General features: G+C 36.3%; 2 protein-coding genes across 14 annotated transcripts; both read left to right on the top strand.

Annotated features, from left to right (window-relative positions):
- The first annotated feature begins 11,242 nt into the window (after positions 1-11,242).
- LOC113280107 (germin-like protein subfamily T member 2) lies at positions 11,243-11,932 on the top strand. The gene has a single exon (XM_026528761.1). It carries the CDS (start codon positions 11,243-11,245, stop codon positions 11,930-11,932), a length of 690 nt encoding a protein of 229 aa, XP_026384546.1.
- Positions 11,933-16,751: 4,819 nt separating this feature from the next.
- On the top strand, positions 16,752-19,908 carry LOC113283729 (histone-lysine N-methyltransferase, H3 lysine-9 specific SUVH4-like). 13 transcript variants are annotated; one of them, XR_003327603.1, is made up of 6 exons: positions 16,752-17,980; positions 18,056-18,355; positions 18,445-18,494; positions 18,569-18,646; positions 19,197-19,341; positions 19,567-19,908. XR_003327603.1 is itself a non-coding variant. In XM_026533063.1 (6 exons), exons 3-6 carry the CDS (start codon positions 18,086-18,088, stop codon positions 18,621-18,623), a joined length of 255 nt encoding a protein of 84 aa, XP_026388848.1. In that variant the 5' UTR covers positions 16,752-17,794; positions 17,906-17,980; positions 18,070-18,085; the 3' UTR covers positions 18,624-19,176. The 13 variants fall into 13 exon arrangements, 8 of the variants coding, with proteins under 8 accessions (XP_026388848.1, XP_026388846.1, XP_026388844.1 ...); XR_003327604.1 differs by having other exon boundaries at positions 19,653-19,908; XR_003327605.1 differs by lacking the exons at positions 19,197-19,341; positions 19,567-19,908 and having other exon boundaries at positions 16,752-17,794; positions 17,906-17,980; positions 18,070-18,158; positions 18,257-18,355; positions 18,569-19,176.

Raw genomic sequence — 19,908 nt, forward strand, 5'->3', positions numbered from 1 at the left:
ATTGATTGATAATGTCAGATAATGATGAGTCAGAATTCAGCAGAAGTACGGTTTGAAGTACTTTCGCCTCACACATACCAACTTGATAGAGGGTCAGAGGCAACTGTCATTTTCTTTTGTTGAAAGTACAAGTACTATGAACATGGTTTTGCATAAATGGCAACTGGTAGATAAGGTAAACATGAGATCTATCTAGGAACAATATACACATGAGATCTATCTAGGAACAATATATATATGATAGATATCACTGCATAGCCTTTCACTTTCCCAAGGGATGTTTTAGTTTACTTTTGGCAGAGATCATTAATGAGCATGAACATGTGAACTGCAAGCCCCAGTCCTGCAGAAGAAGGGTTGACCTATAAAGTATAAATAACTAACATTTCACATGGCATCGGTATTCTAAAAATAGGTAGAACAAGATATGGAAATTGTTGATTGTTGACCATGTTAATAAGGTAAAGAATGTAAGTATGTGCTCTTAGGATAAAAGTACGATCTGTTGTAATTCATCAGGGGTCCCTCTTAGAACAAATTCATCAGTCGACGTCGTGATTACTCACTGATTCAATGGAACTCTCTGGCATGCTTATGTACCGGCATTTCAGCCTTAAAATTCAACTCTTGCCAGTTTCTATGCTTGCAATTTGAAAATTCTTTTCCCAGCTTTACCCCCTCGCCGCGTACATGTTATTTCTTTATTGACTACTAAGGTTAAACAGGGCCCCCATTAGTATTAGGCATCGAGCCTAAGGATTAATTATGTTTCTTAATAAGATTTTTCGATGGTTGGGAGCTGAGAAATTATACAACAAGGATTAGTGAAGTTGACCAGGAGCGGACTCACGGATTTGAGGTCAGTGACCGAGTCTCTACTCTGGTGTGTGGAGTTTTTGAAACTAAGAAAAATTAATGCTTCTTGGCGAAGAAGTTGCGGTAAACGAAGTGGCTTCCAATTAGATAAAGCATGTAAGATGTTACCTTGCTGTTAACGTGAGGGTTCATTCTTCCTAAATTAAGTGCAGAATTAATTGACTCCAACATGTGTCTTGATTTCATAATAAATTGTTTAAAATACAAAAGGTGATTGATATTTTCAATGATTTTGCTTCAGAAATGAGCAAACAGGTACGGTGCAGAGTAGCGTTGGTGTCTCTTTCTACACTGCATCATCATTAGACAAGGACAATTGACTAAAGCTACCAATATTCACACGTCTAGATTTTCGTTGGACATTGATAGGTTAAAGCTCACCAACTGCTCTACCAGCAACGCACATGATTGACAGTTATTTTGGCATATGGGTGGGGATGAAGCAGCGCATATTGGTTTGTCTCACGTACCAACTTGACAGAGAATCAGAGGCAAGTGTCATTTTTTTAATTCAAGTACAAGCACCACTTGCATGATTGGTACAAGTAGCAGGCCATAGATATTTGATAAGTTAAACATCTGATCCATCTAAGAACAATATACATGATAAATATCACTACATATCGTTTCAGTTTCCCAAGTGATAAGTTACTTTTAGCACAGATCATCGATGAGCATATAAATTAGCATATACGCATGTGAGCTGAAAGCCATAGTCCCGCAGAAGAAGAAGTTGACTTATAAAATATTAACATCTCACATGGCATCTGTATTATAAAATTTGGTGCAGTTAGACAGAACTATATTAATATGCCATGACACAGCAGTTAGCGTGTGAGATGCGTATGAGGCTGAAATGAACGCGTATTCTTCCGAACATATAGAATATCCCATCCTTGCTTGATGTGGGGTTAGGATGTGGTTCCTCAGCGCTTTATGCGGAGGTCCTCATCTTACAGAATGCACTCACATGGTTACAGTCATCATCTACACTGATGGTAAACAGTTGGGGGACATCCTATGATCAACCAACGCAAAACCCTTCTAGATAACTCCCTCAAGCTACTGTGATGTCTCCGATGATAAAAAAAATACAAACTAAGGAAGGCTTGGCTTAACTGTTTATGATATGGCAGGTGAATTCAGGGTATGCAGAGTCATGAAATGGAACAAGGATGGCTAAAGAAGCAGAACGTTAGAATTCGTGTATTGACCGAAAACGCCAACCTTTCAATGCAGTTGCGGATGCAGATGACAGAAGGTTCTGTTTTCTTGTGTCTTGTTTTTTGTCTATAAAAAAAATAACATGCTGCTTCATTTTCTTCATAAAATTAAGGGTAGAGTTAAAACATCCATGTGCATCCAAAAATTCTGTCTGGATTTTATAATTTCTTAAACATTACGAAAATTGATTGATTGATAATGTCAATGATAATGACTCAGATATGAGTAGCTCGAGGTACGGTACGGAGGAGTTTCGGTGTCTCTTTCTACATCATGGCATCATCCACATCTCACGTTAGAAGATTGGGAGTCACAGTTGACTTCGCTACGTAGCAGCAGCGACATTGATAGCTAAAGCTCACCAACTGCTCTACCAAAAACAATGCACATGGTAATTGACTAATTTATATTTTGGCTTGTTATTCATACAGGTGACGCTACATCTTGACGAACTTAGTTGGTCTCTCATCTGCTTATACTAGAATTTTTAATTTTTTTTTTCTGGTAAGTATCCAAAGAATAGATTCGAAAAGTAGAACAGATCCATCACTTTGACAGTTTAACAGGTTGTGATCACTGATTGATGATGATAGATTATCAACTCCAGTGGATCTTTTCTCAAGATTTCTCTTTGAAATGTTTTAAATGAAGTGTAACAAGAATTAGTAGACAATGTCTAATATTTCCATTGTCTACCCATGTTGGGTGTAAATGTTGTATCCAAAATTGAAGTTTAGAGAGCACTCTTTGAAGGGTTGTTTCAGGATGGTTCGGATTTAGCTCAGTTGGTTAGGAGACTGACTGTTATGTTTGAAGTCAGTAGTTTGAGTTGGCCAGAGTTTAGGACAATAGTTCGAATCTCCGTGCAGGTTCAAAATTAAAACAAAAAAGTGTAGTAAAAGACTAATGAAAAGACAGAAAAATGGCATGTAACGCACCATCAATGACTTTCGAGAATCATTAATATTCATTTTGTGCGCCATAATCACGTCCACATTCAACATAGAAGACTGTAGACAGTTGACTGAACACGTCTATAGACAAGATATCCATTGGACAATGGACATTGTTAGCTAAAAACACAAGGCACATGGAAATTGATTAAGTTATTTTTGGCACGTCGTTGGGAATGATGCTACTACGTCTAGACAAACCCGAGTTGGCTGTCTCATCTGCTTAGTGTATATATATATATATATAACAAAAAAAATGATATATCCAAGGAAGAGAAAGTAGGTACGTAGTAATAGTAGTTCTTTGTCCTGGTGAACTGTGAAATTTCGACGAACGTGGTATGGAGATGGCGTCACTGAGATAATATGTAGTTCTTTGAATTGAATGTACACCACTCTATGAAACAATATACCATTCCAAAATTTATGAACGACGAGTCAGTTTCATAGGTCGTGATCAGTGATTGATGATAGAATATCAACTCCCAATAAAATAAGGAAAATTTCTTGTTTGGTCCTAGGCCCATATAGTTATTTATAATAGGGTTCAACCGGAATTTTTTTTTATCCGGAGGTCCAAAATTAATTAAAACATGGAAATGTCCATAATACCCATTACTACCAAACGTGTGTGTCTACACTGGTTACAAATTTGAGTACATATCTGTATAGGTTCTTAAAATATTACTGGCAGACTGATCATTAAAATTTAAGCTTGAATTACAAATCTTAAAGAATATTTGTAATTCAAATTTTGAGCAAGAAGAAAGAGTGAACGAAAATCAAAGAGAAGAAAATCCAATTCGGTTTCAGCGAGGACAAGGACAGAATATTGTTACGGATTATCGATGAACCTTAGTAGACATCCTGATAGTTACCCACGTAAAATTTCAGAATTTTTGGAGTTGTAAAAGTATTTTTTTGATATTTTACAAAGCAGAGAAACGTTCCTGAAATTCTGACAGGCAAAAATTTGTTGTTAACTAAAGTAGTTTTTATGGGGTAACCATGAGTTTTTTGAAATGGTGATTCAAACGAAGTTTGTACATCTAGATGTTATCTTCAAAACTCATATATTATTTTCCGATTCGGAACTAAGGTTTGTGAGATGTGGTGTATTAGGTGATTGGTAAATTACCGTGTCTGTGGTAAGATTGAATTAGCAACTAATCGTTATGAGCATCCACGCGAACTTATTCGTCGAGCAAATACTAATTATGAAAGGGAAGAAGAAACGTCCAGGGCAAGGACAAATGATATTACATGGTAGGGAAACGCACAGAGGAGAATATGAGCGCGAACGAGAAGTTGCGCGTGCAAGATATAGACAGCGAAGAAGGGAAGAGTTAGAAGAAATATAATTACAAAGTGGATTGCATCACATTGATAATAGAAGAAGGGGACACGAACATCATCGCATAAAAGCTACGAATCAAGGTCGAGTGACACCACAAGAAAGAGAAATATCAAGACATCGATATGATCGCACATGCAATGAAGAAAGACACGATAAAGTACAAATTGAAACAAATACTGAAAGGCGTAGGCGAAGAAGAGAGGAAGCTGAACAACAGGAGATACAAGAGGAAATACACCAAAACAATCATGAGAATAGATTGAGACAAGCAAGGTTAAAAAGACCTATGCAAGAAGATTTGGATCAATCATTCAGCAAAGAAATTCTCAGGGAGATGGCAGAATTAAGAGAAATGATGACTGCAAAAAGAAATGATGGGAAAAGACAACTAGAAGAAGCAGTGGAACAAGCAGGAAAAACTCCATTTACAAAAGAAATTCAAAGAGCACCGATACCATCTAAGTGCAGTTTACCGGCATTTACAAGTATATTTGACGGTAGTGCATGTGCGATCCAACATGTGAAAGCTTACTCTAGATGTTTATTGCAGTGGGAAAATTATGATGCAGTAATGTGCAAGTATTTTGCTGCAAGTTTAGAAGGTGAAGCTTTGAAGTGGTGTTAAGGACTACCTGTAGAGTCCATTGGTTCGTTTCATCATTTACAAAACATCTTTTTTGGACAATACATAAATAATAATCTATCAAGACCGGGGATCGAAACTGCATTTGGACTTCGCAGAATAACAAATGAAAGCTTACATCATCTAACGACTCATTGGAGAACAATGTGCAGTGAAATGGGAAGGCGGGTGGACGAGAGACATCTTATTCTGGCATTCATTAATCCTCTTTTCGCAACAGACCTATTGTACACCCAAATTTTTAGAGTAAAAGATACAACTACAATGTCGGAATTACGCGAATTTCAAGAAGAATATATATCCCTCGAAGAAAAGAAAAGAGACATGGACCCATTTGCAATATCAGATTCAAAAGGTGGAAATACAAGCTTACTTCCAAGACTCGCAAATGCTGTTGCGAGTACATCGCAGAGAAATCAAGGAAGGAGTAATGCAGAAATGGAACAAAAATTAGTGGCTATGGGCAGTGCAGATCAAACAGAGTTTGAAAAAGAATACATAGATAAACAACTTAAAAAATATAGAAATAATGATACAGTTCAGCCAGTTAACTCTACAGGACAACAAATAAATTATAACAAGAAAGCTGGAAGAATAGTGTGGGAACAAGTAAATCTGCCAAAATTAAATACTACAGTGGAGAAAGTATGGGAAGCTGCTCTCCTAATGGATGATATTCCAGAACCACATAATGCAGGCGAAGAGCCACCACCAGGGAGGAGGAGTAAAGAATTTTGCGTTTATCACAGATTCCATGGTCATACAACAAGCAACTGCAGAAATGTGAGGAAGATTATATTGCGAATGATCGAGCAGGGGAAGTTAGACCACTTCCTGCTAAATCAAACAGGAAATTTACCACCACCACCATCTCAAGTAAACAAATACGGAAAGGAAATGGATAGGAACACATTTGTTATTGAGGTGGGAGCAAAGGAAAAGAATTTATTCTGTAACTCGATCATACATTCATTCGAAAACATAGAAGATTTTCATGATAATATTTTAAGTCGAGTATATGTAAGAGATGATGAAGGAAGGAAAATTTTCAACCTGGCAAAAATACCATCTTTGAAGGACAGGCAAAAGCAGAAAATTTCGTTCAGCGCAGATGAAGTTCCAACAGGAAAAGCTTCGCATGAATGCCCGTTAGTGGTAAGATTGGGAATTAACCACTACAAGAAGATGAAGAAGAAAATGATTTATCCAAATATTCTTTCATAGGTCTTTTTAGCCTTGCTTGTCTCAATCTATTCTCATGATTGTTTTGGTGTATTTCCTCTTGTATCTCCTGTTGTTCAGCTTCCTCTCTTCTTCGCCTACGCCTTTCATTATTTGTTTCAATTTGTACTCTATCGTGTCTTTCTTCATTGCATGTGCGATCATATCGATGTCTTGATATTTCTCTTTCTTGTGGTGTCACTCTACCTTGATTCATATCTTTTATGCGATGATATTCGTGTCCCCTTCCTCTAGTATCAATGTGACGCAATCCTCTTTGTAATTATCTTTCTTCTAACTCTTCCCTTCTTCGCTGTCTATATCTTGCACGCGCAACTTCTCGTTCACGCTCATATTCTCCTGTGTGCGTTTCCCTACCATGTAATATCATTTTTCCTTGCCCTGGACGTTCTTCTTCCCTTTCAGAATTAGTATTTTCTCGACGAAGAAGTTCGTGTGGATGCTCATAACGATTAGTTGCTAATTCAATCTTACCATAGACACGGTAATTTACCAATCACCTAATACACCACATCTCACAAACCTTAGTTCCGAATCGGAAAATAGTATATGAGTTTTGAAGATAACATCTAGATCTACAATCTTCCAAAAACAAACCCTCATGCTAGAGTGAAAACATATCCACTCGTAGACTTATACTCCTCTGAGTCAACTATCCAGTTTGCATCAAAAAGTCCCTCAAGGACAGCAAGATACCTTTCATAAATCAAATAAAAGGTAATAGAGTATTTTAGGTACCATAATACTCTACTTAGTGCATCTGAATACTCTTGCTCTGGACTACAAGTATATCTACTTAACTTACTCTCAATATAGGCAATGTCTGGACTCTTACAGTCCATTAAATTCATCAGACATCCCATAACTCTTGAATATTCAAGTTAAGATACTTCATTACCCTTATTTTTCTTAAGTCTACAAGAAGAATCATATGGAGTAAAAGCAGGCTTACAATCAGACTGATTGTATCTCTTAAGCACAAATTCAACATAATGAGAATGACTAAGACTATAAATGTTTTATTATCTTCTAATCCTCATCCCTAAGATTACATCAAAAGGGCCTAAGTCTTTCAAGTCAACGTTCTCATTCAGTGCATGTTTTTAGTGAAATTAATCACATTTATGTTTGTATCAAGTATAAGCATATCATCAACATAAAAGCATACAATCACATAGGCATCCTTAACAAGTTACTTGTAAATATACTTGTAAGATTCATTAACTTAAATCCACTACACATTATCACATGATCAAAATTTTCCATGTCACTGTTTACGTGCTTATTTTATAAACCATACAAAGATTTGTTCAACTTACAAACTTTGTCTTCATAAACTTTCACTACAAAGTCCTCAGGTTGGTCTATGTAAATTTTTTTATCTAATTCACGGTTTTAGGAAAGTTGTCTTAACATCCATCTGATGTATCTCCAAGTTGCTTATGGCAGCAATATCAATTAACATCTCAACAGAAGTAATTCTCGTCACAAGTGAATGAGAATCAAGGAAATTTACACCTTCTTTTAGTTTATAGACTTTAGCTACCAACTTAGCCTAATATTTTCCAAAGTTCCATATATCTAACGTTTCCTCTTAAAGACTCATTTACATCCCATGTCTTACTCCCTAGAGGTAAACTAGCAAGCTTCCAAGTCTGGTTCCGACGGACTGAGTCCATTTCACTAAATGAAGCTTCTTACCAGAATGGAGTTTCAGTAGATATCAATACTTCTTTACAAGTCCGGGGCTCAGACTAAGCTAGGCAAGTTATGAAGTCGGTTTAATAAGAAGTCTAATTGTTTTACTTCTCTTAGGCTCAACCTTAACTTCATCTTCCTTTAAGATAAGTTCTGACTATTTGAAAATAAATCTAGGGGATCGACAACACATCTCTAGTGAGGTACATGATTAATAATAAACATGTTCAAAGAACTCAACATCCCTAGAATCTGCAACAAAATTCACACCAAAGTCAGAAAAAATAAGAACACACAACCAAAAATCTATATGTAGAAGTATACTCAGCATACTTTATATAAAGACATAATCGACATTTTTGGTTTCTTTCTAGTTCTTTTAGGAAGAGGAATGGCAATCTTAGTCAAACACACCCACACTTTGAGGCATTTATAAGAAGGTCATCTACCTTTCCATACTCATTTGATCCTTAAAAGGATACTCTATTCAGGATATACTAGTTAAGAGGACTGCCTCCCCCCACAAGGCCGTAGGTAATCCTGAACTAATCGACATGGTAATTGTTATCTCCTTAAGGATATAATTATTATGTTCAAGGCTTCCAATTGGTTTCCAACTTCAAGTTTATACATCTTAAGGCTTCTTAGGCATCATCCTTATCCCTAAGAAAGTGTACAAGATAGTACCTCGTACAATCATCTACGAAAGTTATAAACCATCTTTTATCACAGAGGTTTTGGGTTGAACTCATGTCAACTAGGCCTAAATGAATTAATTCTAAGGGCTTAGAATTACTCTGAACATTTGTGCTAAAAGATTTTATATCATATTCATTTTAGTTTTGTGTTCAAGATCCAAACTAAATTTGGGTACGCAGCCTATGCTAGGCAGTTTATGCATTGACTTATAATTTTATGGTTCCAAGTATATCATGCAAAACATTCGAAGACACACAAAAGAAAGCACAAGAATCAATTATGTTCACTTCATCAGATTTTCCTTTAAGCTTATATAGACCTTAAGTCCTATAACTGTTGCCTAAAAAATCGCTTCCTTTAGTTATAACAAGTTTTCCACAATTAATTAAGATCTTCAATCTTTTACCATCTACAACAGAACAAGATACAAGATTCTTGCATATGCTCGGAACATGAAAACGTCATTCAGTGTGAGAATATTACAGATACGAGCTTATGCTCGACCTTTCCCTTTTATGCAACCTCTGTCGCAGATGAGTTACTCATATCGAGTTTCTCGACATCCCTTATCCTCTGATAAGAGGTGAACAGTTTTTTGTTTCAACAAACATACTTAGTGGCTCCAGAGTCCACCCACCAGTCTCTCATATTGGTTATTAAAATAACTTCCGACATCATGTCAATGAACTCGTTTTAATTTGTTTCAACTAAATTAGCATTAACTTTCAACTTATTAAGGTTTTATGTTGTCTACACTTTACTGTCGTATGGCCAGGAATTTTACAAACATAACAATCACCCTTAATTAAAGTAATGTCGGATTCAGTTTTACGAAACTTACCTTTCTTATGAAGACTACGCTTAAGTTGTATTTGATGTTCTCGCCTTTGTCAGCTTTGGAAGACTTGTGTTCATCCACATGCGCCTGGTATCCATGTTCCTTTTCAATTTCATGTCACAATCCTCGTTTATACTCTGACCACAGACACGGTAATTTACCAATCACCTAATACACCACATCTCACAAACCTTAGTTCCGAATCGGAAAATAATATATGAGTTTTGAGGATAACATCTAGATCTACAAACTTCGTTTGAATCACCATTTCAAAAAACTACTTTAGTTAACAACAAATTTCTGCCCGTCAGAATTTTTCAGGAACGTTTCTCTGCTTTGTAAAATATTATAAAAATATTTTTACAACTCTAAAAATTCTGAAATTTTATGTGGGTAACTATGAGGATGTCTACTACGTTGTGTCGAAAGGTTTCATCGAAATTCCTTTTAGGTTGAGAGATAAATTCGAAACTCTACAGCTGACCAAGAATTCGTTTTTGTTTTTCACTCCATAACTAACATCCATGATTATTACAAACTATAATGTCTTAAGATTGTTGGGTGCAATAATAAAAAACAAGGAAAAATTCAAATAATCAAAAGTTATTGATACTTAGCTCCTTTATAATGGAAGTGATCGATTTGATGAAACGGACGAGCTCTCCAAATATCCGCAACAGCAACAAGGTAGAACTTTTGAAAAACAGAGTGAGTCACGTGTTCAACACGTTGCCCTTAAGACATTAGCGCCCGACTACCCTCAAGAGTGATATTATAGCCCTCACAGGACGGATATCTCCAGGATAAAACACCATACTACACCTACTACTAGCATATGTAGTAGATGCTCAACTTGAGCTTTGCAACTCCGAAAAACCATAAAAGAAAATCGCGAATGCTTGAGAAAACAATATAAAATATTTTCCCTTGGGGATCCCTCTAAATATAGAGCCACCCCTTTCCCATAGATTTTACAAAAGTAATAAATTTCTTTATATAATTGACAAATACAACTTAAGGAGAGGAACTCCCCGATATGAGACTAGAGATTTATATAGTCTCTTAAAACTACTGAAAAACGAAAACTCCACAATATAGGACTAATAAGTTTTATTCGCAAAGAAAACAACAAATTAATTTTACTTAGTTAAAAACCTTAAAATAATAATTAATAAAAATTGTTCCAACAATATATTTTTGGGGGCAGAAGATGATGATGATCTATCTAATGTATTATATACCTTCACTCGTCCACCCACAAATTTCTTTTTTCATTTATTTATAGGTTACAGTTATTACATGGGTAATTTATCAAAAGAAAAGCCAATTTGAGTGAAAAATATATATATGCAGTGATGAACCAATACAAAAGAGGCTTGTAAGATTGAAGTATGATAAGTTTCCCAAATAAGTATGTCTCCCTTTTGAGTCCTTTTTCCCTTTTATGGATAATACTTTTTGGAAAAGTAGAGATACCGGAAGGGAAAACCAATACTGCCAAATCGTCCGTGGAAAACTTATCACACTCCAGTACTTATTCTTTAATCTTTATATGCCGTTCTGTATGGCAGCAGCACTAATTGTTTAATTAAAGAATAAATACTCGCAATAAATGAAAGGTTAACCAATATAAATACCTGCATAAGCAACATAATTTTCACCAAAACATTTGCAATCACACCTCCAAATTTCTCAAAGAAACAAAGAAAGCCATGGCTGCAGCTAAGTCTAGTATCAAAACTGCAACATCATTCTTCCTGGTTCTTTATTCAACCATGATCCTAGTTTTTGCTTTGCCATGCTTTTCTTCTGATCCCGACCCTCTACAAGACTTTTGTGTCGCTGACTTGAGCTCCACCTCCACTATTGTGAATGGGTACCCTTGCAAGCCAGTGTCTAAAGTTACATCAGAAGATTTCTTCTATAGTGGCTTGAAGGATGATGCAAGCACATTGAATTCCTTACGGTTAGGACTGAGTCTAGCTGATGTTAAGACCTTCCCTGGGTTAAACACCCTTGGACTTTCGATAATTCGAATTGACTTGGGATTTGGTGGAATAGTTCCGCTTCATGTACACCCTCGAGCAAGTGAAGCTACTTTTGTCATCAAAGGGGAAGTCCTTATCGGGTTCATAAGCACTGATAATACTTTGTACTCAAAGGTTGTGAAAGAAGGAGAGATGGCGATCATTCCTCGAGGACTTGTGCACTTCACAAAGAACGTTGGACTGAGGGCTGTCTTGTTATCTGCTTTCAATAGTCACCTTCCCGGAACTGCACTAATTCCTGATAACGTCTTTGGTTCTAAGCCAACAATTCCTAATGATATTTTAGCAAAGAACTTCCGAGTTGATGAGAGTGTCATCGCTAAAATAAAGTCTGAGTTTGGTGATGACCACTAAAAAAAAATAGCTAACACTCCAGTGACTGCGCGGTTCTTTGTTGGTTATTGTACCTTGGAAAAATAGGTCTCTGGTGTGCATCTCGATGTGAGTCTTGTTAAATACTAGGAGTAGTCTATAATAAAGCAGCTGACGAGCTTGCCAAGTATGCTAAGTCTAATCCTTGTAATCAAGGATTAATGGTGGCAACATCCACCTGCTTTACTGGAATCGTTCCTGACTATGAGCAGGACTATGTAACTTTCCTATTTGGTTTTAATGTTATTTTCTTATTTGGGTTTAATGTTATCAACCTCCGAACTTGAGTCACGATGCCAAATAGAACCCCACACCATGGAATCATGTGTTTGTGTTGATTTTATATACTCCCTTTATTCCTTGAGGGTTTCCATTTTCTTCCAGCAACACTCTTCCTGTATGCTTCACCAGGTGTCCCCTCGTTGGCACATCAGCATTAACCTTAAATTAATCCGGACTCGGAAGCAAATGTCCGACTGAGATTGTTGTAGTGTGCCGGTGGGTTGATGGCGATATTTGATATCGCTTTGGGTAGATGTGGAGGTAACACCCTATTAGCCCTGGTGAAATCATGCTGCAACTCTATGGCAACTCCGACTATGTTGGTCAGAGAGATTTATTTATTTTTTTGATCGTGAAAAGAGATTGTATTAGAGAATTATGAATTGTTTACAAACAGGCCAGAAAATAAAAATTACAAGGGATACCCTCAACTGAGAGTAAGGAGTCAAAGAGATCCAAAAGACACAACGAAGCCCAAGAAACCAAACAAGATATTTCCCATAAAGTTAGAAGGCCCAAGACAGATGAACCCTAACTAAAATCATCTTTTCCAAAGCCGCCAGTCACATTTTGCACCACCACTACAATTGCAGCACCGCCGCTTGCTTTTGTGATCGTCAGAGACCAGCACCGTTGCTGATTAAGAACTCAAGATCGGAATCCAGATCATCACCTTGGTTGGTTAAGAATTGATGTGAGAGATTGATGTGAGAGATTGGTGATAGGGGATGTATGAGCCACTTGATTATGTGGTCAACAGAAACCAGCACATTTGCTGATTATGAATTGAAGATCGGGAGCCAGATCATCATCGGAAACCAAGACCTTTCTTGGTTAAGAACCGATGTGAGAGATTGCTGATAGGGGATGTATGAGAAGTCTTTAAGGGATGTGAGATGGGGTGTATAAAGAAGTGGTTGATGGAGGTTTCGTTTAGGTTGAGATTAAGTGTGGTTCTATTGGCTTTGATTGATGAACATTAGTCAAGGATTTCACTGATGAAAAAGTAGTAAGATGGGAACTAAGATGAGGTGAGATTGGCAGGGGACAACATCGATCCCGGGATTTCAAGTGAGATAAAAGGAGAGAGAACTTCAATCAACCTTGTCTACTTGACCTTTTATTTATTTTTTAACAATCCAGACATTTCAGATGATTAACAACTAAAACTACAGTGATAGAAGAGAGAAATAGTTGAAATCCTGCTCGGATCTAATCCTTGGACTAGATCCGAGCAGGCAAATGGTGACGGCGTTTTCTTTCTGGGGAGATTTCAGAGAAGAGAAGAGAGGCGTTCAATAACCGGATGTTAAATTACCGTGTTCAAGAGATTTATTAAATCAAACTCACGAACAGCAACTCTATGGCAAAGGTGCGTATGGGGGGTCTCAAATGGGTTTTGTTGGTTTGACAATTTTTTTAATCCTGCTTTCATTGCTGCTCGCGAGTTTGATTTTGCTGTAAATGGCATGACTCCATACCTAAGTAAAAGAAAGAGTACTGGAGAATGATAAGTTTCCCAATTAGTCTGTCTCCTTTGGGTATCTCTTCCCATTTATGGATAATGCATTTTCAAAAAGTCGCTCACCTTTATAAACATTCTTCCCATTCATGGATATAGTGTATTTTTGAAAAGTACCTTTACAAATCCCGCAAGGGACAACCAAAATAGAGCCAAAATACTAGACAGTGGGCAATTACCATGGGTTCGAGGGGGTGTTCTGGAGATTAATCCTTCTAGACTAGAGATGGCAAACGGGCGGGCCGGGGCTGGCTTGTTACGGGTTACACGGGTTCAGGTTAACACAGGTCAAAACCCGCGGGTCGATATTCTTCACGGGTGATCATTTCTTCAACCCGCACCCGTAACGGGTAAAGCTTGCGGGTTCACGGGTTAACCCGACTTGTTTAATTAAAAATAAAATTATAATTTCATTAAGTTAATTTGTGACAAAACAGATACCAAACCACAGAACATAACTTGGGGATAATACTAAAACATAGGATTACATAGAAAAAAAACACAATTATAAGTTCTCTAGTCTACTGTGAAAAAGAGTAAAGAATCAAACCCTAACCTAGGATTATCGTTTCTAACCTAAAATCAATTCACATCCACCACTTTCATCACCTGCATCTCAATTTCATTCATAAATCTTCTCGTTATCACTACCACTAATCTGCAACATTAATCAACAACAACAAAAACGCAAACCCATCTTCATCCCATCATATTACTAATCCAACTCACATACACTTCATCTCAAACTAGTAACCTTACCTAATATCCATATAACAGGTTCTCAGATTAATTCCAAACTGAAACAAATGATTCACCCTTTGCTTAATCTTCAACTTGATTCCATCATATCCCTAAACCGTCAATTTTCTTCTTTTTTTTCAACTAAGTTTCAAACCCGTGAACCATGAATTCTCTTTTCTATTAAGAACCATAATCGATGGAGTTCATCCAATTATTATACGAATCTAAACCTCAATTTAACAAAATCATCTTTCAATTTCATCGTATTCATCACCAATCAACTTTCCAGTTCATGTTGGAACCCTAACTCACTGATTCTTCAATGTGAATTAAATTGAAAATCAATAACTAAAAATTCAACCTTAAACTTAACACCCAATACCCATCATTACTTACTTGATTTCATTCTCAATTTGATATAAAATTTTCAATCCATTCTAGAACCTTAACCCAATACCCATCATTACTTACTCCACAGACTCATTAACTCTTTCCTTGATTCACTTATTCATTAATTTTATTCAAATTTCAGAAGAATCGTGAATCACTCACTCACAGTTCGTGGGGTGGAGAAGAAAAATGGAAAGAGAAAAGAAAAACCAGAAAAGAAAGAGAAGAAACATAAACTCCGGTTCTCCGTTTGAGCGAACAAACAGTATGTGCCTTGATTTTTCCAAAGATTCATTGTTTATCCGAGATTCAATTCACAACTGAAGAACGAAGAAGAAGGGAAGGAGCAGAAGAAGAAAAGAGAGAGATAAAAAAAGAAAGATATCTCTTCATTTAGTTTTAGGGTTTCTCCTTTTATACCTTAATCGTGTGGATGTGATTAACCCTAGATAATCCGACGGACAGGATTATATAAAAATTACTAATTAGTTATTGTGGACGGGTTTACGGGTTGTACCCGCGGTTTCACGGGCCGGGACGGGTTAACCCGTTTATTCACAAGCCGACATTTCTCCAACCCGAACCCGGCTTGTTTAGAAACCAGCCGAGTCGGGTTCGGGTTTTTACGGGCCGGGTACAGGTTAACCCGCGGGTTTCAGCTTGTTTGCCAGCTCTATTCTAGACACAACCTCTCAGACCCTCCCAACCAATAATCCACTCGTGTAATTTTGGGTTGGGTGGATCCCAGGGGCTCGGGTTACTTATCTCTCAAGGAATTAATCCGGGGACCCAACCTTGGTTTAACGTATAATTATTGTTTCCAAATAAGGAGTACATTTTTCATTTAGTGTAGCTTTTTTGAAATACGATGATAAGTGTGAAGATAAATGTCTAAGTCCACTTAGAATAGACATTTATTTTGTCTAAAATTCTTCTCCAACTCCAACTTTTTAAATCATTGTGAAAATGACATGGCTTAACTTTTGTTAGACATTGTCAAGGTGAATGTCAAGTTTTAGACATCAACTTGACAATGTCAAGCTATCTTAATAAGTTTTTGCTTAAATAAAATTAATTTCAATATATTAAATAACCATTTTTAACTCTAATAAAATCTAAAAGTTACTAAAAATAAAATTTACATTTAATGCATAAAAAAATCACAAACAACACCATTGAAGATGAATTGTTTTTTCCCCCTAAATTTAAGGGAAAATTGGATGAAAATATCTTGTTTGAGTTGGCACCTAGGAAACACACACAACCACCGTTGGAAAAGCTCTAAATCACTACGTTTCCTCCGCTTTTCCTAATCTTCATAAGTTATCTAGGGAGAAAATTTCTAACTTTCAGATATGGTCACTCTAGATGGAAGTTGGAAGTTAAATTTCAAGAGGACACTCACCGGTATTGAGATAAATTTGTTTCCTCAATTATTACTTCTCATTGCTGACGCTCCTCCGGCTCTTAATAACTTATGGGACACAAATAGATGGTCCCTACACAACTCTGGTACCTTTACAGTCAAGTCCTATACTCTAAATGGGTGTCAAAATTTGGTGTTTCTGATTTTCCTCATACGTTCATTTGGAAACCTGCTATATCCCTCCTGTAGTTGTGAGAAATCTCGCCACTAGTGGAAAATGGATATTTTACCATTTTCCCGGTTTTACAAAACTCACTGGTGCCCGGCTGTCATAATTGTAGGAGCTGTGAGCTGCAGTAGTTTTTTTGGAAAAAAAAAAGTGAAAAACAAAAACTTGTCTCAAATATAGTTGTTTTTTTAGGGGTATTTTTGTAAAAATATTGATTTTAAAGAACCACTGTGAGAGAAAATGGTTTCACAACTTAAGATTTATCCTAAAACTTTATCTCTTGCTCTCTCTCTTCACAGCTTCAGATTTATCCTAAAACTTTATCTCTTTCTCTCTCTTTTCAATCTAGCCTAGATGCGCTCTATCTTACATCTTCTTCATCTTTTCCACCAAAACCCTAACCCTGATTCATTGTAATTTTTTTTCCACAAAACCCTAGTCGTTGTCCCACAAATTGAACCGATTCTTCCACAACTATGATTCGATCTCTTGCATTGCATTTGTTTCTTCGATCTGTAACATTTTATTCTTTCATCAATTTCTTCGATCTGTTCAAGTCAACCATTCTTCTATTTCGTTTATAACCAAAGAGGAAATCAAACCTCCTTTCATTTCATCATCAGTAGTATATTGAAGAAGAGTACAAAAGGAATCACTGATGAAGATGTTTTGGTTTGAAGCAGTTCTTCCACTAGGAATTATCAATGTTGGGTAATTCTCATTTTCACATCTACAAATGGCAAGGTCAGAAACACGAAATAAAACCCCCTAATTTTCTTAAATTTTCTAAGATGAGCAGGACTAGGTCATATTATTTTTGCTTAATACCTGATTCATTGACAATATTTGCAAAATTTGATGGATTTTGTGATTTCGTGGTTGGCATATTCAAATTTTTTTTTCACTCTTGTTCTCATATCTTGTTCTTCTGTACATAGTCATCATCATCCCCAGAGATCAGTCGGTGGAGCTATTTACAGTGGTTATAAAGATGAAATCCCTGTATTATCCTAAGTGTGTTGTTATTTAGATGCCAATATTATTCTTACTTCAGGATTTGATGGTCTCAGCCTTCTAAGCATTACGTTTTCTTGATAATGTTTTACAAGGGGATGGGAAGCAAAATGCTTCTGTGGTAGCAAATCAAGAGCAGCACCAACCATCTCTTGTGACAATCCATGTGCAATCTCATACACCCTGTTTTGCATCTTGTCCTGTACCAGTTCTATATGGATAGCATGTTAGAATTTTCCATTTGGTAGTGGTTTAAAGATGAAATTTTCTATTGTTAATGAATCATCATATCTCTGTCAGGTGAGGGAAAGTACAAAAGTTATATTTTTCCGCTTGCAATATCGATTGTTTTATCTGGGAAGTATGAAGATAATCTGGATAACAGAGATGTTGTATTTTTATATTGGTCAGGGTGGCAATTATGTTAAGGTTAGATGTCGAAAAATCAATGATCAAGTGATGTCGCCTGGAAACTTTGCGCTAAAGGTGCAAAGCTTAAATAATCTTGAATTTTTTTTGTAAATTTTTAATCTTTTTCTTCTAGTTTTTCACATTGATCAGATTCCCATATGCAGAACAATTATAACCAAGATGTCTCTGCGAGACTCATTCGTGGGCATATATCATAAGATGGGAAACCTGGTAAAAGTTACACCTATCACAGGTTGTACAAGGTCGATAAATGTAGAAGTTGATCACTCACTATATTGCAACTTAGTAATCCTTCATTTGTGTCTCTTTTTTATTTTACTTTATTTGCAGGTGATTAAGTACTGGGCAGACAGAGGCGCTTCCAAATTTACTATTTTTAAGTTTTGCCTTAAACAACTCCAAGGCCAGCCTCCATTGACAACTAAACAGGTATGGTGTTTGATTAGGGTAGACAAAGTTTGTTGAGTTTTGCTTGGATTCATTTTTATGATTCAATTGTTTATATTTTACGCTAATAGGTCCAGTATTGTAAAGCACATGTTCCTAACAGGATTGCAGAATTACATGGGTAAGCAGTTGGAAGGCCAAATTCTTTTCCATTTTCAAAAGCATGTATCTGTCTTACGCATCTAATTGTTGTAGGTTGGTGTGTCAAGTGGAGGACAAGAAGCCACTCTCATTCCAGCCACCAATTTAATTGATCCTCCTCTTGCACCCAAGGCAAGTTCAAAATTTTGCAATCATATTTCTTCATCATATACATTATCAAGTAAAGTTCTCTTTTTGTATAAAAAGATAATCAAAGTTTAGACAAAGTTGATGAGTTGTTGGAAATGCACGAAGGATTCAAATACTAATGTGAAGCTCCCTATAATTAAGAGCCTCTGGATGCAGATGTGAAGGGACTTGCAGTAATCCAAGAATTTAGGATTGTGCAAAATAAAATGGAGTTGATTTTCCATATGTTAGCAGAGAACGGGGCAGGCATGCACCGTCTGTAATTTGGCGATTGAATGTGCCATATAAACCATCATCATATTATATGCATTTTTTTGTGCTGCTTAGTTTCATCTTATGTTTATTTATTCTCTAAAAGTTAATTGTATATGAATGTGGTCCGCTGTGTGGTTGCTATGATGGTTGTGCAAACAAATCATCAGAGCGTGGGATCAAGTACCGATTAGAGGTTGCATATCTGTTTATTTTGCTGATAACATTTGTATCAACAAGAACCCAACTCTAATGTATGGCTTTATATCTATCTTGATAGATTTTTTGTATGACAATTAAAGGACGGGGAGTAAGAAGTTAGGACTTTATTTCCTCTGGCTCTCTTGTATGGGAATGAATACACGCGTGTTTACAAAATGTAAACAGTGTTTTTGATTAATTCGGAACAAGACAATATATTGCAGGTAAGGATAAATTGAAATTACAGTAGTGTTTACCCATATTTCTCAGATAACTTAATTTGAATCCTTTGGCTTTTCGTAAACTGCTATGGAACTGCTTATTTACGATAAATAAAGTTTAGGGAAAATGAACTTGTACTAATAAACGTACTTTTGTCTTGAGTGAACTCATCTACTTGAGTTTTTCGGTTACATAAGAATCACTTGGAGATTGAAATTATCTGGCAGGTTGACAAGAATCTCTACTCATAGTCTTTCATCCCACATACTCTCCGTGAGGATGCTGATCATTTGGATGTGCTTATAACATGCAGATATGGTGTATGATTCATATCTTGTTACCACCTCTCCTGTTTTGAAGACCGAATACATTGAATTAAGTTGTTAATAAGCAAATGAAGACACAAGTGGTAAAGTGGTTAAAGTAAAATGCTACTAAATTGTACGGTGGTGTTTTTAAGTTTTCTAGTTAAGTGAAAGGAATTGAAGTTGAGTATTGTTAGTGTTGAAGTTTTCAGACTTGAAATAGGGGTGATTTCCATTGTCATAAAGATTGCAATATAATGCTCA

Source organism: Papaver somniferum, chromosome 5 (genome assembly GCF_003573695.1).
Source record: "Papaver somniferum cultivar HN1 chromosome 5, ASM357369v1, whole genome shotgun sequence".
Lineage (NCBI taxonomy): Eukaryota > Viridiplantae > Streptophyta > Magnoliopsida > Ranunculales > Papaveraceae > Papaver > Papaver somniferum.

Bases quoted from the DNA above. Each gene is read 5' to 3' on its own strand.
- LOC113280107 (XM_026528761.1), top strand. From the start codon at position 11,243: ATGGCTGCAGCTAAGTCTAGTATCAAAACTGCAACATCATTCTTCCTG.
- LOC113283729 (XM_026533057.1), top strand. From the start codon at position 17,753: ATGAAATTTTCTATTGTTAATGAATCATCATATCTCTGTCAGGTGAGG. The intron at 18,356-18,444 runs GTATGGTGTTTG...TTACGCTAATAG, and splicing joins CTCCATTGACAACTAAACAG to GTCCAGTATTGTAAAGCACA. The intron at 18,495-18,568 runs GTAAGCAGTTGG...TAATTGTTGTAG, and splicing joins AGGATTGCAGAATTACATGG to GTTGGTGTGTCAAGTGGAGG.